General features: G+C 42.0%; 2 protein-coding genes across 8 annotated transcripts in view; one reads left to right on the top strand and one right to left on the bottom strand.

The window, feature by feature from the left end:
• Window positions 1–4026: 4026 nt before the first annotated feature.
• LOC106569225 (ankyrin repeat domain-containing protein 33B) lies at window positions 4027–10141 on the top strand. The gene is made up of 4 exons (XM_014140380.3): window positions 4027–5010; window positions 7590–7719; window positions 7929–8069; window positions 8167–10141. Exons 1-4 carry the CDS (start codon window positions 4558–4560, stop codon window positions 8979–8981), a joined length of 1539 nt encoding a protein of 512 aa, XP_013995855.1. The 5' UTR covers window positions 4027–4557; the 3' UTR covers window positions 8982–10141.
• A 2329-nt stretch (window positions 10142–12470) lies between these two features.
• Window positions 12471–15177, bottom strand: part of LOC106569223 (catenin delta-2) — a 143279-nt gene continuing 140572 nt past the window's right edge. For all 7 annotated transcript variants that reach the window (XM_082960873.1, XM_082960876.1, XM_082960874.1 and 4 more), the window contains one exon: window positions 12471–15176. In XM_082960873.1, coding sequence (XP_082816999.1) covers window positions 14925–15176 — 252 coding nt within the window. In that variant the 3' untranslated portion in view covers window positions 12471–14924. The remainder of the gene's footprint in view (window position 15177) is intronic.

Raw genomic sequence — 15177 nt, forward strand, 5'->3', positions numbered from 1 at the left:
CCCTGACCAAGGCCCTTCTCCCCCGATTTCTCAGTTTGGCTGGGTGGCCAGCTCTAAGAAGAGTCTTGGAGGTTCCAAACTTCTTCCATATAAGAATGATGGAGGCCACTGTGTTCTTGGGAACCTTCAATGCAGCAGAAATGTTTTAGTACCCTTCCCCAGATCTGTGCCTCAACACAATCCTGTCTCGGAGCTCTACAGACAATTCCTTGACCTCATGGCTTGATTTTTTGCTCTGATATGCACTGTCAACTGTGGGACCTTATATAGACAGGTGTGTGCCTTTCCAAATCATGTCCAATCAGTTGCATTTACCACAGGTGGACTCCAATCAAGTTGTAGAAACATCTCAAGGAGGATCAATGGAAACAGGACGGAGCTGACCTCAATTTTGAGTCTCATAGCAAAGGATCTGAATGCTTATGTAAATAAGGTATTTCTGTTTTAATTTTTTTAATAAATTTACAAAAAAATCGAAAAATCTGTTTTCGCTTTGTCATTATTGGGTATTGTGTGTAGACTGATGAGATTGACTTTAAAAAATATATTTTAGAATAAGGCTGTAAAGTCCCTAAATGTGGAAAAAGGGAAGGGGTCTGAATACTTTCCGAATGCACTGTATTCTACATTTTGTTGTGTTACAGCCTGTATTCTAAATGGATTAAATATTTTTTTCTCTCTCTCATCTACACACAATACCCCGTAATGACAAAGTGAAAACATGTTTTTGAAATCTTAGCAAATGTACTGAAAATTAAATAGAGAAATATCTTATTTACATAAATATTCACACCCTGAGTCAATACATGTCAGAATCACATTTGGCAGCGATTACAGCTGTCAGTCTTTCTGGGTAAGTCTTTAAGAGCTCTCTCAAGTTGGTTGTTGATCATTGGTAGACAGCCATTTTCAAGTCTTGCCATAGATTTTCAAGTCAAAACTGTAACTAGACTTCTCAGGAACAATTAACGTCATCTTGGTAAGCAATTCCAGTGTATATTTGGCCTTGTGTTTTAGGTTATTGTCCTGCTGAAAGGTGAATTTGTCTCCCAGAGTCTGTTGGAAAGCAGACTGAACCAGATTTTCCTCTTCGTTTTTGCCTGTGTTTAGCTTTATTCAGTTTATTTTTATCTTAAAAACTTGACTGCAGTTTCTCCTACACCGCCATAACAACAGCTATGCAGATGTCAGCTAAAGTGGATCCGATGAATAGAGCCCAAAATCGCTCTGGATAAGAGTGTCTGCTATAAAAAATAAATTATTATTATTATTAAATAAGTACTGAACCAAACTCACTGGAAAGTGAGCTAAAAGAGCGCAGTTTGGGTTGAGACAGTAACGGTGAAAGGGGTACACAGCTTCTACACAGGATGAACCTTTTTCAGATAACGCTTGTGCGATTTCTAACTGTGTGCCAGGCTGCCAATCCAGACAGTAATCTGTAGGGAATTCTGTTATAAAGTGATCCTGTTAAGGTAAATATAGCCTGTGGTGTAGACCTTAAATGCTGGTCCATACATGAAGAAGGGCTGTCCACTTTTAAACAGCAACTGACCTAGTTCAGTTCTACAACCAGGACTGACGAGAGCCTACTGTACTATTTGGTTGTTGGCAGAACAGCTAATCTGCTCACCTCCCAGATAACATAAAGACTAGGACGTTGTCTTCAAGCCGATTTAAGTCACAACTGTAACTAGGCCGTCGTCTTGGTAAGCAACTCCAGTGTATAGTAGGCCTTGTGTTTTAGGTTATTGTCCTGCTGAAAGGTGAATTTATCTCCCAGTGTCTGTTGGAAAGCAGACTGAACCAGGTTTTCCTCTAGGATTTTGCCTGTGCTTAGCTTTATTCAGTTCCTTTTTATCCTAAAAAACTCCCTTGTCCTTGCTGATAACAAGCATACCCATAACATGATGCTGCCACCACCATGTTTGAAAATATGAAGAATGGTACTCAGTGATGTGTTGTGTTGTATTTGCCCCAAACATACCGCTTTGTATTCAGGACTTAAAATTCATTTCTTTGTCACATTTTTGGCAGTTTTACTTTAGTGGCTAATTACAAACAGGATGCATGTTTTGGAATATTTTTTATTCTGTACAGGCTTCCTTCTTTTCACTCTGTCATTTAGATTAGTATTGCTGAGTAACTACAATGTTGTTGATCAATTCATTAGTTTTATCCTATCACAGCCCTTAAACTCTGTAACTGTTTTTAAGTTACCATTGGCCTCATTGTGAAATTCCTGAGCGGTTTCCTTCGTCTCCGGCAACTGAGTTAGGAAGGACGCCTGTATCTTTGTAGTGACTGGGTGCTTTGATACACCAGCCAATGTGTAATTAATAACTTCACCATGCTAAAAGTGGATCTGATGAATAGAGCCCTAAATCGCTCTGGATAAGATCATCTGCTATAAAAGAAAAATTCTGAATAATAATTAAATAAATGCTGAACCAAACTCACTGGAAAGTGAGGTAAAAGAGCGCAGTTTGGGTTGCGACAGTAACAGTGCAAAGGATACACATCTTCAACACAGGATGAACCTTTTTCAGATAACGCTTGTGAGATTTCTAATTGTGTGCCAGGCTGCCAATCCAGACAGTAATCTGTAGGGAATTCTGTTATAAAGTGATCCTGTTAAGGTAAATATAGCCTGTGGTGTAGACCTTAAATGCTGGTCCATACATGAAGAAGGGCTGTCCACTTTTAAACAGCAACTGACCTAGGTCAGTGTTTCAACCTGGACTGACCAGAGCCTACTGTACTATTTGGTTGTTGGCAGAACAGCTAATCTGCTCAACTCCAAGATAACATAAAGACTAGGACGTTATCTTCAAGCCGATTTAAGTCACAACTGTAACTAGGCCGTCGTCTTGGTAAGCAACTCCTGTCTATAGTAGGCCTTGTGTTTTAGGTTATTGTCCTGCTGAAAGGTGAATTTATCTCCCAGTGTCTGTTGGAAAGCAGACTGAACCAGGTTTTCCTCTAGGATTTTGCCTGTGCTTAGCTTTATTCCGTTTTTTTATCCTAAAAAACTCCCTTGTCCTTGCTGATAACAAACTCCTCTCTAGCAACTGAGTTAGGAAGGATGCCTGTATCTTTGTTGTGACTGGATATATTGATACACAGATACATTTGCCATTATTTTTTAAATCTAATTTTCTCATTATACTGAGATCTTGAGTTTGATTGTTAGAATTCTCACTGTGTAATAGAGTGGATAGGCATGTGTGAGGATCAATGAACAGAAGAGACTTTCAACAGGGCTGTTTTTGCCACCCACATGATCACATACAGTACAAATCACTAAGACTATGGAGCTCAGACAAGCGTGGGAACCGCACTGCCAAAAGGTGCATCGTAAAACTGACACATCCAAGCTACACCCAAGCCTTTAGCTGCTTCTAAAATAATGTCAATCAACAACCAAAATAATGTGAATTTGTGGTAAGAAGTGTAGCTATACACTGTGAAGGAAAATGGGGGGGGGGGGGAAACGTATGTAAGAGGCCATGTTATTTTTGCTGAATCCAATTACCAGTCAGTTAAAACAGATCCAACAGCAGCCACAGCCAACCATAGATTAGGGTCATGGACAAATGTTGCACAACTAGTGGGGGTGGGAGGTAAGAAGTCACTTTTATGGGGAATCCCCACGATACTGTAGGAACCAGATTTAGGGTATGGGTATTGGATATGACGCAAAACCAGTATATCATCAGACAGGAATGCAATGAAAATGTAGTTGATGTGGTTGCACAAAATCAAAGATATGTGGTTGTACAAATTCTAAATGATCTGTGAGTTGAGCTTTAGCTATGCAGACCAAGAAAAGTCAATACTAACCTACTAAATCTGTACTTTTATCATTCAAGACTTCTGTGTTTGTTCAACTATGCATTTTGGGAGAGAGAGAAAGAGAGAGAGAGCAGAGAGAGAAAGAGAGAGAGAGGAGGATAGGGAGAGAGAGGGAGAGAGAGAGTGAGGACTGATTAAAGGGATTAAGTAGCGTCAGTTTAGACAATTCTTCTCTTCCACATCGGTATAAGGAAACAAAATGATCTACAGCAGGGAATAGAAGATTAGGGTATCAGCACAGCAGGACGTAGACACTAACTAAAATAATAAAGTGCCTTTTGTTGAACAGCATTTTGTGGGACAACTTTGGCAACAAATGCATTGAAGAGATGAATTCTCAAGCTGTCACACCGTTGTTGGCTGTTGCCATTTGGAAAGTGAGAAATACAGAAGGCAAATGAAGAGCTGATGAGAACAATAGGATCCTTTGAGGATGACAAGGTCTTTAATGTCCTTCTAATACTTCAGAGAACAAGCTTTATTGATGGATTAAAAGGGACATTCTGAGACATCCTCCTCAAGTGGCTTTTGAACCAGAACAAATGTTAGATCATGTTCCAGTTAGGGTTCATACTGACTTCTGCTTCTTCAACAAGACCTAGCTAAGTATTTACACTTTGAATGAGGGAGAATTGGTCAGATGAGATTGGGATTTTGGTGCCTTGTTCTTGTTGTAGTGGTGGATTCTAACCCGGGAGTTAAATGGTGCTGATCATAGAGGACTCAGGTGGAGGTGGAGGGACGTTGTTAAAAGTTCAGCAGAATGGGATCTCTGGAGGCCAGGCGGGGGCCGTCATGGGTCCCATAAATGAGGAGTTGAAGACGGTCGCAGGCGACAACAATGAGGATCCTAATGTGGGAGACAATGAGGACAACAACTATTACGATGACGACGACGATGATGTCTATCAGGAATTTGAAGAGTTTGACTTTAACACATTGCCAGATCGGCCAGAGGATACCAGGAGTATCGCCTCTGATGACTCCTTCTATCCACCTGATGAGTCTCTCAAATACAGGAGTCCCGGCCCAGTCACCCCTGAACCTCTGTCTTTCTTCATGGCCTGCTCCAATAATAATTCCATCATAGTGAAGATTATGATAAGGCAAGGGGTGACAGAGGAGGAAGTGAGAGAAACAGATAAGAACAACAGAGTATGTTTGCGTTGTCATTAAAGAGATTAACTAGTCAATGTTCTCTGTGATTTAGAGTATGTCCATATTATCAAGTAATGGCCAACTGTACAAACTTATAACATGGTCTCTGTTTCAATGTCCACACGAACATCCTACTTAGAATTAAGCAATGTATAATGCTTTCTACGTGGTATGCTAGTATGGACATTGGAATATAGATCTTTGTAAAGCCGGTTTCCACAAGATCAGGAATAAGCTTTATGTTGATTTGATATGAAAGACAGCACACATTTTAGGCTTTTTGCTCCCGTTTCTGCATTTGTACTAGACATCCAAACGGTGTCATTTCTGTGGACAGTGACAATATCAGAGGAATACTCAGAGCAGTTGGTTAAGCCCTGGAACAGATGGGGGGGGGGTTGCAGTTTGAGATGGCGTTCAAGCAGCTCGTAATCATTGCTGAGCTTTTAAAAGGTTCACCCAAGAAATCAGGGTGCAGCAGGACAATACTAAGAGGGGGTTGGTGCTTCAAATCCCTTATTCTCCACACCATTAATGACCATCATGGGTACCCAACAGGTAGACATTGGGGTTAGGCCTAATGCAATTTTGGTTGTGTTTCTCACTGCTGTATCCTCATCAGTGGTAAAGCAATAATACTACGGATATAACATAGCAGCCTACACATTCAGTAACTACTATTGTGCATTATATTCAAAAGGTGTTGCATGTAGATTCCATAGAGAGTAGTTCCGTGATTTTCCTCAGCATCTGATCAAGCTGAGAAACAAGGCTTACCCACTGACCTTTTAAATCCCTTCAACGCATTGTGAAGACACAGACTAATGCAGTATAAATAAGTGGAGAAGTCTGCTGTCATGCTACACCTACAGTAACGGTACGTGTCTGGATGGATAAATGCAAATGTCCTCAGTTGTTTCACGTTACATCCTACACTGGCATGACATGAGCCCTAATGTGTGTTTGGATAGATGTTAACAAACACACACACAGCAGTGTTTTTAAATCAAACACTCTGAATGCGGACTGTTTGAGCAGAGTAGGACCTTACTTTGGCAAATCTAAAACTGTACTTGTCTTTTTTCCAATTGGCTCAGACAGATGATGGGTTGTTTATAGATGGGTTGTTGAAATATGGAATCTTTCAGTTTGAATTCCTCTTTGGTCCCAAAGCTTTGGTATAGGCCTACCTCAGACCTTTACCTTAGAGTTGAATATGGAAGCCATAAGCAGTGAGAATACCGGAAGCTCTGCTGATCCTTCAGGTTTTCATGATTAGTGGGCAAAGTTCTTTGTTTATGGTACACATTTTCTAAGGAGTTTTCTTCAGATGGCTTAATGGTGATTCATGGGACAGTAGCCTTGGTGACTGGGCATTTCCCCAAATCCATAAACTGGGTCATTGAGCCACCCTTGTATACTGTTACCTATACGTCATTATGCAATCTTACCATAGGGCTGGTGGACTGTGATTAGTACTGTAGGCAGCAGCAGGCAGATGGTTCAGAAACTCCAGAAAGACTATTAGCTGAGACTTAACTTGGAATTCCGTTGGGATCATTAGGCCTGTCGGTTGGGGATCATTAGGCCTGTCAGTTGGGGATCATTAGGCCTGTCAGTTGGGGATCATTAGGCCTGTCGGTTGGGGATCATTAGGCCTGTCAGTTGGGGATCATTAGGCCTGTCAGTTGGGGATCATTAGGCCTGTCAGTTGAGGATCATTAGGCCTGTCGGTTGAGGATCATTAGGCCTGTCGGTTGAGGATCATTAGGCCTGTCGGTTGGGGATCATTAGGCCTGTCGGTTGAGGATCATTAGGCCTGTCAGTTGGGGATCATTAGGCCTGTCGGTTGGGGATCATTAGGCCTATCGGTTGAGGATCATTAGGCCTGTCGGTTGGGGATCATTAGGCCTGTCGGTTGAGGATCATTAGGCCTGTCGGTTGAGGATCATTAGGCCTGTCGGTTGAGGATCATTAGGCCTGTCGGTTGGGGATCATTAGGCATGTCGGTTGGGGATCATTAGGCCTGTCGGTTGGCGTCTCTGGCTATAAGTCACCCTCCAAGCATATACGTTTATCAGTGTTGCTCCAAGCATTTGTTTATTTTGATAGATAGTTTCTATTCTACCGTGTCAACACAATTCTAACACCACACACCTAGAACTAGAGTAGCTGATGATGTGCCTCAAAGAGCAGAGCTATTGATCCAATTGACCCTGTGAAACAACCGTGGCTACATAATGAGCACTGAGACCACGGCCTTAAGACCATAAGGCTCCAGGGAGTGTAACAGTGGCAGAGTCTTGGGTTGGTGAGCTTGCCTTGTGTCCTTAGTTAGCTACATCGTCATTTGTAAGCACTAGCAGCAGTCACGCCTGTACTTTGAGATCTAATGTAGACAAGTGACGTACCGGTAGTTGTGTGACGTACTATACCTTATGTGCAAGGTCAAATGTTAGAGTTGAACAGTACAGCACTGTGCGCCAACAGATTTACCTTAAGGGCAGTAAACATACATTGTTGTCATCCAAAAAGAGATATGTCATTGACTTTTGCATGTGGTTTGTGTTTTTCAGAATGGGCTGATAGTAGCCTGTTACATGGGCTGGGTGGATGTGGTCATAGCGCTCTCTCAGTGTCCCCACATCGATGTCAACTGGCAAGACAACGAGGGGAATACAGCCCTCATGACAGCTGCTCAAGCAGGTAAGAATCCACAGATGCTTTAAAGTTGAAGGTTTGTTGGTTCCTAGTACAGTATATTTTGGGAATGTGTCAACACAAATATGATTATTCTCAATGAAAACAGACAGATTAAGCAAACAGATGTATTGATCTGGAAACAATGAGTATAATTCCACGTGGTTCATTGTGAATAAGGTGAGTAACACATTTGGTTTATTTTTCAATGCCAGGTCACATTATGATATCCAGCTACTTGATCAACTACTTCTCCAACCTGGACCTAGAGCGTAGGAACTGCCATGGATTCACAGCTATGATGAAGGCAGCCATGCAAGGGAGGGCAGATGTTGTTCGTTTGCTCATGTTGTCAGGTAGAGCTAAAATATTTAGTATTTCTACGTCATTTTTTACAATGTCTTTATTTTGTTGCTGGACTGCCATTCTCTATTTGTGTATTCCCTCTAAAAGGAGCGGACGTGGAGGCAAGGGACTACGGGCGCAAGATGACCTCCAGGGAGTGGGCTTTGTTCACATGCCGCTACGAGACGGCCTACCTGATGATGCGTCTGATGGCCCAGCCGTGCGCCGAGCAGTTCTGTGAATCCTACAAGCTGGAGTGGCCCATGCTGCAGGAGCTGGTGGCCCAAGGCCAGGAACCCAAGAACTGCTGGCAGAAGGTGGCAGACAAGGCCTGCTGTAGGTTCTCCCTCCGCATGAAGACGGACCCCGTGGACGACGGTGTGATGGACCACATGGTGCGCATCACCACCGCCCTGTCCAGCCCATTGATCGCCACTGCCTGCAACACTGTGGCCCTGAGAAGCCCGCCCTGCATTGGGAAGCGGCGCTATGCTGTACCGGAGATCCTCAGGAAGCAGCGAGTGGACGAGCTGAAGCGCCTGGGCCCCGACCGCATCAACAACTACAAGAAGCTGTTCAATAACTCCCGGGTGCAGTTGGTTCCTAAGAAGACAGACCGGAGGGCCAGCCTGCAGACCCAAATGTTGCAGGAGGTTGCGGTGGCCGGTACATCTGTCCTGAGGCGTGCCAGTTTGCTGCCCCTGAATATGATGAGGAGGAGCAGCGTCAGGCCGGGCATTGTGATCCCCAAGGTGAGGCTGTGCAAAGCCCCCTCGGGGCCCACCTCCGAGAAGAGAAGGAAGAGCAAGGACCCTGCGCTCCTCCAGCTCCCCAAGTGGAGGTACAAACAGGCTAAGGAGGAGAGGAGGAGGCAAGAGGAGGAGGAGAAGCAGAGACGTTTTCCCACAGTGAGGAGGCGGTGAAAGAATTGAGCTATGAGGAGAGGGCAAAATAAATGTCAGGAGCTTTGGGATGTGAGCCAACCTTTTATTACAATTGGTTCTGAGCTGAAGAGTTGAAGTGATCACCTGCATTCGAGATTTTAGAGACTTTGCTACTAGATTATACTGTAGCCATGGAGCACCATGTCTTCCTGTCCTACATTTGGGTACTCTGTGTTGGGATGGGAACACTTGGCTTGAACTGTGCACTCACTGTGAGGAATTAATATTTGAACTTTGATCCAGATGTATTTTTTGTATGCATTCTTCAGATTATGACTATGTTTGCTATTTCCATTGTAAAATGATAACTCACGCTCACACAATATTACCTCTGCACATTGTTTATTGTGTCAACGTTTCAGTCAGACATCCCCCAAGAATACTGACACCTACTGCATATTTAGGTTTGTCTGAATGTTAAGGATATTCTCAAAGCAGACAGTACAGTAATCAGTTGGATGTTTCCTCAACTGTTAATAAAGGATACATGTACGTACACTCCCCTATGTATACTCCAGCAGTTTGGAACAGAATGTTAGCTTTTATTTGAGGGTATTTTCATACATATCTGTTTTACCATTTAGAAATGATTGCACTTTATGTATCTAGTCCCCACCCCCCAATTTGAAGCTGTCATAAATATTTGTACAAAATAGTGATGTGATCATGAATAGATATAAGGAGGGGGTATGGCGATTTTTACTGTAACACTGAAGGAGCAAAACCATCTCCTGCAGGGTAATGTGATTTCACAATACAGATATAGCAGGATAGGTGGGGAATTATCCATTAAAAGAACACAGCAAGGGCTGTTAAAGCTATGCCAACAGAACACTGAGCGATGTGGAGTGGGATGTTCCGGTGCCAAATGAGCGTCTGTCAGTTTGCCCAGTGGGTACTCATTCAGGTAGATTCAGCTGGAAGAATGCAAATTGACCGTTTGACTGGACAATTAAAAAGGTGCCTCAAGATTAACTCAATGCAATGAATAGTTGATGTAGGCCTCTAACAGTCGGCTAAAACTATTTGGCTTCCTATCAGTCAGAAGGATATATTACGTAAAACAATGCTCCTTGTCTATGTCACAAAGGCAATCCCCCACAGGATTCGCTGCCCCTCCACGCGAATATCAGTGAATATTGAAAATGGTCCAGGTGATTATATAACTGCTCTATATTCTCTGCAGCACCATATATTTACATAACCACAACATTACCTAATGTTAGCATTTTCACATTGAAGAAGAGAGAAAATAAAACATTTCGTTTACTGTTCCAAACTAATATCAAATTCATGGGCCATGCAGTCAGTATCTTGAGCACATTTCTGCTTAGCTGCATCGGTGTTTGTATCTGCTGTGTGCATCGCACTAGTACTAGGGTCGTCACTAGTTACCACAGCCAAAAAGTCATAAACCCCGCCTATTTCTAAAATGTATCTTCTTTAAATGTGATTTTAAACCTAACCCTAATCACACTGCTAACTGTATGCCCAACCCTCACCTTAAATTAAGACTAAAAAGGTCATTTTAGTTTTCATTAACGTTTAGATAAAGCCAATGCTGACTTTGTGGCTGTGGTAAATAGTGTAAAACAATACTAGAGCAAAGACATGTATAACTAAACCAAGATAGACCACAGTCCAACGTTTCAAATGGGGACAAATGAGTCATAGCGGGCTGAACAAGCAAGGCCAAGCACAAGCTAGCAAGATCCTATTGGCGCGTTCTAGCGTACGTTTGCATATTTCCGTTAGGGAACGCCTAGGGTGTAAGTCTGTGTGCAATAACTCAAATCGCCTTTGCGCTCCTTCTAAACAACGACAACAACAAAAAACACTTTGGCAAGGGGTAAAGTCTACAAAACTAAGTCCACTCTGTTCGAAAGAGTTCTAGTTTTGGGAACAGAAAACTGTATCGAATTCAAATGTTTCATCGATGAGAAAATTAGCAGAATGTCGGCCAAAATCCATCTCGTTCAATCTTATCCCACTGCCGGCCACTGGGCTTCCTTTCACTACCATGTTTGGTAGTGAGTGGAAAGGCCAAGCGGATGCATCACATTCATACATCCGGTGAAATATCTGTTCTATCTGTGACTAGGCCTTGCCGAGTAAAATGGCAGACCTGACCTGCATGAGGAGAGTTGTCCCCAAGATACCCACTAGAGGGCACTGCAGACTGGTCCAAACTGTTGACATTGACATACAGTCAGGCTACACACCGCATGCTCCTTCCCAGCACACAGGCCTCAGAATGATTTATTCTCCCAGGATTAGCGAAGCAATTAAAAATTAAAGGGATACAATGGAATATTCCATCGCTTACATTCTAAAGTATAGATCCCTTCTTTTCAGATACACTAATGCTGTATCTGGCACGCTGGTGAAAAATGTTAGCATTTTCACAGAAACAGCATAGGCCTTCTTGTGCCTTCATTCATCCATTCATAATCTATGTTCTTAGCTTTTAGAATGCAGTTTTGGGAGCTGTGATGATCCTAAGGCAGATGACAGAGAGAGGCCAGGCCACACATTTCTGATGGGCGCCACAGTGGCACGACAATGGATGCATGGTAACCTCGGATTTAGCATTACCCAACTAGGCCAGCAGCATGGCAATTAACACCTATCACAGTGGTAATTTCACAAGGCTGCAGCTCACACAGAGCTGTCAGCATTACCTCCACTCAGTGTCACAGAGAAAACATTTAGAGAGAAACTGTAAGGACCCCCCTCAATCCGTCTGCTGCCCTCAGTCCCCTGGCTGAGCTGGCTGTGGAGGATTTCTATCAGATTCTGATTGGCTTGAAACTCTTCACTAAGCCTTGGGAACAGGAAAATGTGGATTGGAATAAGAAAACAAATTCTTTATACAAAAAATAAATACTATCAAAGTAACTGTAACATGCTACTGTAACTGTCGGCATGTCTAATAAATATTGCTGTAATTTTGAATTAGCGGAATGCAATCTACAAAACAAAGCTAGGAGCTTTGTACGGTGGTTTTGACTTTTTAACAGTCACATTCCATTAGCAAAATGAGTTCACTGCATTGAAATAATTTGGGAAGTGTCTGATTGGAATGTTAATTAAAATCTCCCACTTTTTTTTTATTCCAGCGTGTTACACCGGTCTGTCTCCCTTGGTTACAGGGGAAGTTTAGGAAACACTATGTTCTGAATCTGAAACGTCACCTCATCAAATCACCATTCAGACACACAGGGCATTGTCTCATCCACAACCGTGTCTCTCCCACAATGTGATTGCAGATCAAACTTTATATTTGAGTTGAGTTCGGTTACTTCAAAGAATCGAAATATTTTCTCTATTACTTAACTATATGCGCATATTGATGTAGAGGAGTAAACATCATTCTTCTGGCTGAACCAAAGGTTTTCGAACACAGTGAGCGCAGACAGACCAAACAAAGAGTTTTTGGTAACGAACAAACAACCCCCAAAACAGTGACTCTTAGATGGTCAGTTTATATTTTTGTAGCAGTTTCAATCTGTTGAGGCAATAAAAAGTTTCACTTCTATAAAACACATTGTCTAGCAACAAAAAGGTTACTGACATAGTTCAATACAGTTTGTCAGGTATGCCTACTTTTCACAAGGACTGTGTCTGTTTTCAGATGCTAACTAATGAGAAAGGGGATCGTTTTAGGATATGTTGAACAATTTGGGTGTTTGCATCATTTATTCATTGTTCAAGCATCTGAAGATAACCTAGAAACTTCTAAACGATATGTAGGGGAGACCAGAGCTCGTTGTCAACTTTTAACATAAATATTTTTCTCTCCTCCATTGAGTTTTAGTGTGTAGTCTACCACTATTTTATTTCACATCGACTTAAATAAGATTTGTTCATGCATTAGTGGGCAATGTCATATATTTTTCTTTATGTTGCCACATAACGTTATTGTAACATTTGATCAAAGGAGGACTCACTATGAAACCGTGTGTCATGCTGGGGAAAGGTTGTTACAGGGTTTGTAGAAAACGACCACTTTTTTCTTTGACAGATAAACACACACACAGACTGGATCATCAGCTCCATTGTTGATAACTGTTCACCACATTGACAAGTTTAAGGAAATCCAACAAGGATAAAGGGGATAATTTTCTTAGTCGGTGATGAAAGACATTCACCTGTGACAATTTCAATATTCAAAGCTAGGGACATGAAGTGGCAAAATACATTCTGTAAACACCAAAATACAAAGTTCTGTAGGTATAACTTTTAGCACCTTGTAGTTACGAGGTCTGTGACAACTTCCATAAATTGTGGATATTCAGCCCCTGGTCTCCCCTATTTCTCATAGCAACAACATGACTACACAAAGTCAACATTTTAGTGTGCAGACCAGAAAATTAAGGTGAACAAAATCCTACATGTATTTTTTTTTTTTTTTACAAGTCTTTTCCATAATGTTACTGCTTTAAGTGACATCCACATCCCCACATAAAAAGTATATATTTATATTTATATAATATATATTCATACTCTATTAACAGTTTAGTCTACCATGAACTTAATTCCCACCCATCTCTGAAGAAGAAAAAAGCCGGACTTTCATAAACATTGATTATTTTACAACACAGATTCAACTCATTTGTACATATTTGGAGGGAATTAAGCTCTCAAAGATATTATTTTCACCCCCTGGTAATGTTCCAGTCTTGTTACAGTGTATATATAGCTTTATTCCATTGAAACACATAAAAAAAAGCATTTACAAACTGGCATCATTAGAACCAACAACTTGCTGTTGAATGTAAACTTCAACAGAAGTTCAGCGTTACCCCTCAGCTTGGATATAATCATGTTTGGCACATTTTAAAAAACGGACAATGAGCACAGTTCACTAGGAGGCTTGTGGAGGAACAAATGAGTTTTCATGTAGCACAGCGTTTTAGGAAATAAAAAGTATTTTGAGTATATCTACCGTCCATCCGTAAACTGTTTTAGGCAGTGGAAGAGCACCAAGGGAGTGGAATGATGCTGTTGAGCCGCTTAACTCATTTAGGTCCACCAATTCACATAATCAGATTAGCAATAACTTTGAAATCCGTCCTTCATTTTGCTGCGAAAACATGTTTCATTGCTTGTAGCGGTTTGTTTGTGTGCAGACATTGTACTCTCTATTATCCCCCAGAATGTAACAGACAGACTAACAATATGCTGAGACAATAAGGAAAGGGACACAGGCAATTGTGTAATATACACAATGCACATGTATCTCCGTAATGTACATCAAATACTTTACATCAGAATTAAGGATTAAAAAAGTAGAAATAAAAAAAGAATTATAACAAATCAAAAGATACAAAGTCTAGAAGCAATTATTTTGCCCAGAGATTATACTCCTTACACACAACACAGGTTGAAGCCGTACGTTAAAACCTAATAAGAGTTTGTGACTGACAACTATTCTCTAGCTTGTGTAAATGACACTTCATTTTCTTGTGCTTCACATACTAATCTCTTTACTATACCACATATTTACAGTTGTCTTCCTTCTAGAATACTGCTGATCATCTCCAAGATATTCTGCTCCTCGCACTCCAACGCTCCAAGATTCTGGTGGTGACCCCATCATTTAATACCTTCCTTTTGCCTTTTGTGAGTTGTTTCCTAACAATATCCTGCTCTTTGTTTCTTCCTTTCTCTCTTTCCCTCCTTCCGTCTCTCTTTCTGACTCTAATTCTATTCCTTCTGCTCTGTGACTCTCTCTCTCTCTCTTCCTTTCTTCAAAGACACATGGGCATGGGACCTCTCTCTCTAGGACAAACTAAACTCGCTGAAGAAATGTCTTGTAGTATGCATGCACATGCATGGCCTGTCTGTCTTAGTCTCTCTCTCGGCTCCTCTCCCTCATCACAGCACACTGCTGACGACCAGTCCTTCCTCTATAGTCCACTAGACCCAGGAGTCCGGGGAGGCTGGGTAGTGACTGGTCTCATAGTTGAGTTCACTGTAGGGGCGGGATGCTGAGTAGAAGTCCACATAGTTGCCTGTGGACTTGAGGCCCAGGTGCATGTTTAGGTCTGTGGCCTGAGGAGGGCGCTGGTGCACCTGGTCCTCGTAGAACGCCTCCTCAAACTGTACGCCAGGAGGGTTCTGGAACGGAGGGTAGGGCTCCTGGCCTGGGTTGGGCCCCTGGGCAGAGACC

This window comes from Salmo salar, chromosome 14, assembly GCF_965601325.2.
Source record: "Salmo salar chromosome 14, fSalSal1, whole genome shotgun sequence".
NCBI lineage: Eukaryota > Metazoa > Chordata > Actinopteri > Salmoniformes > Salmonidae > Salmo > Salmo salar.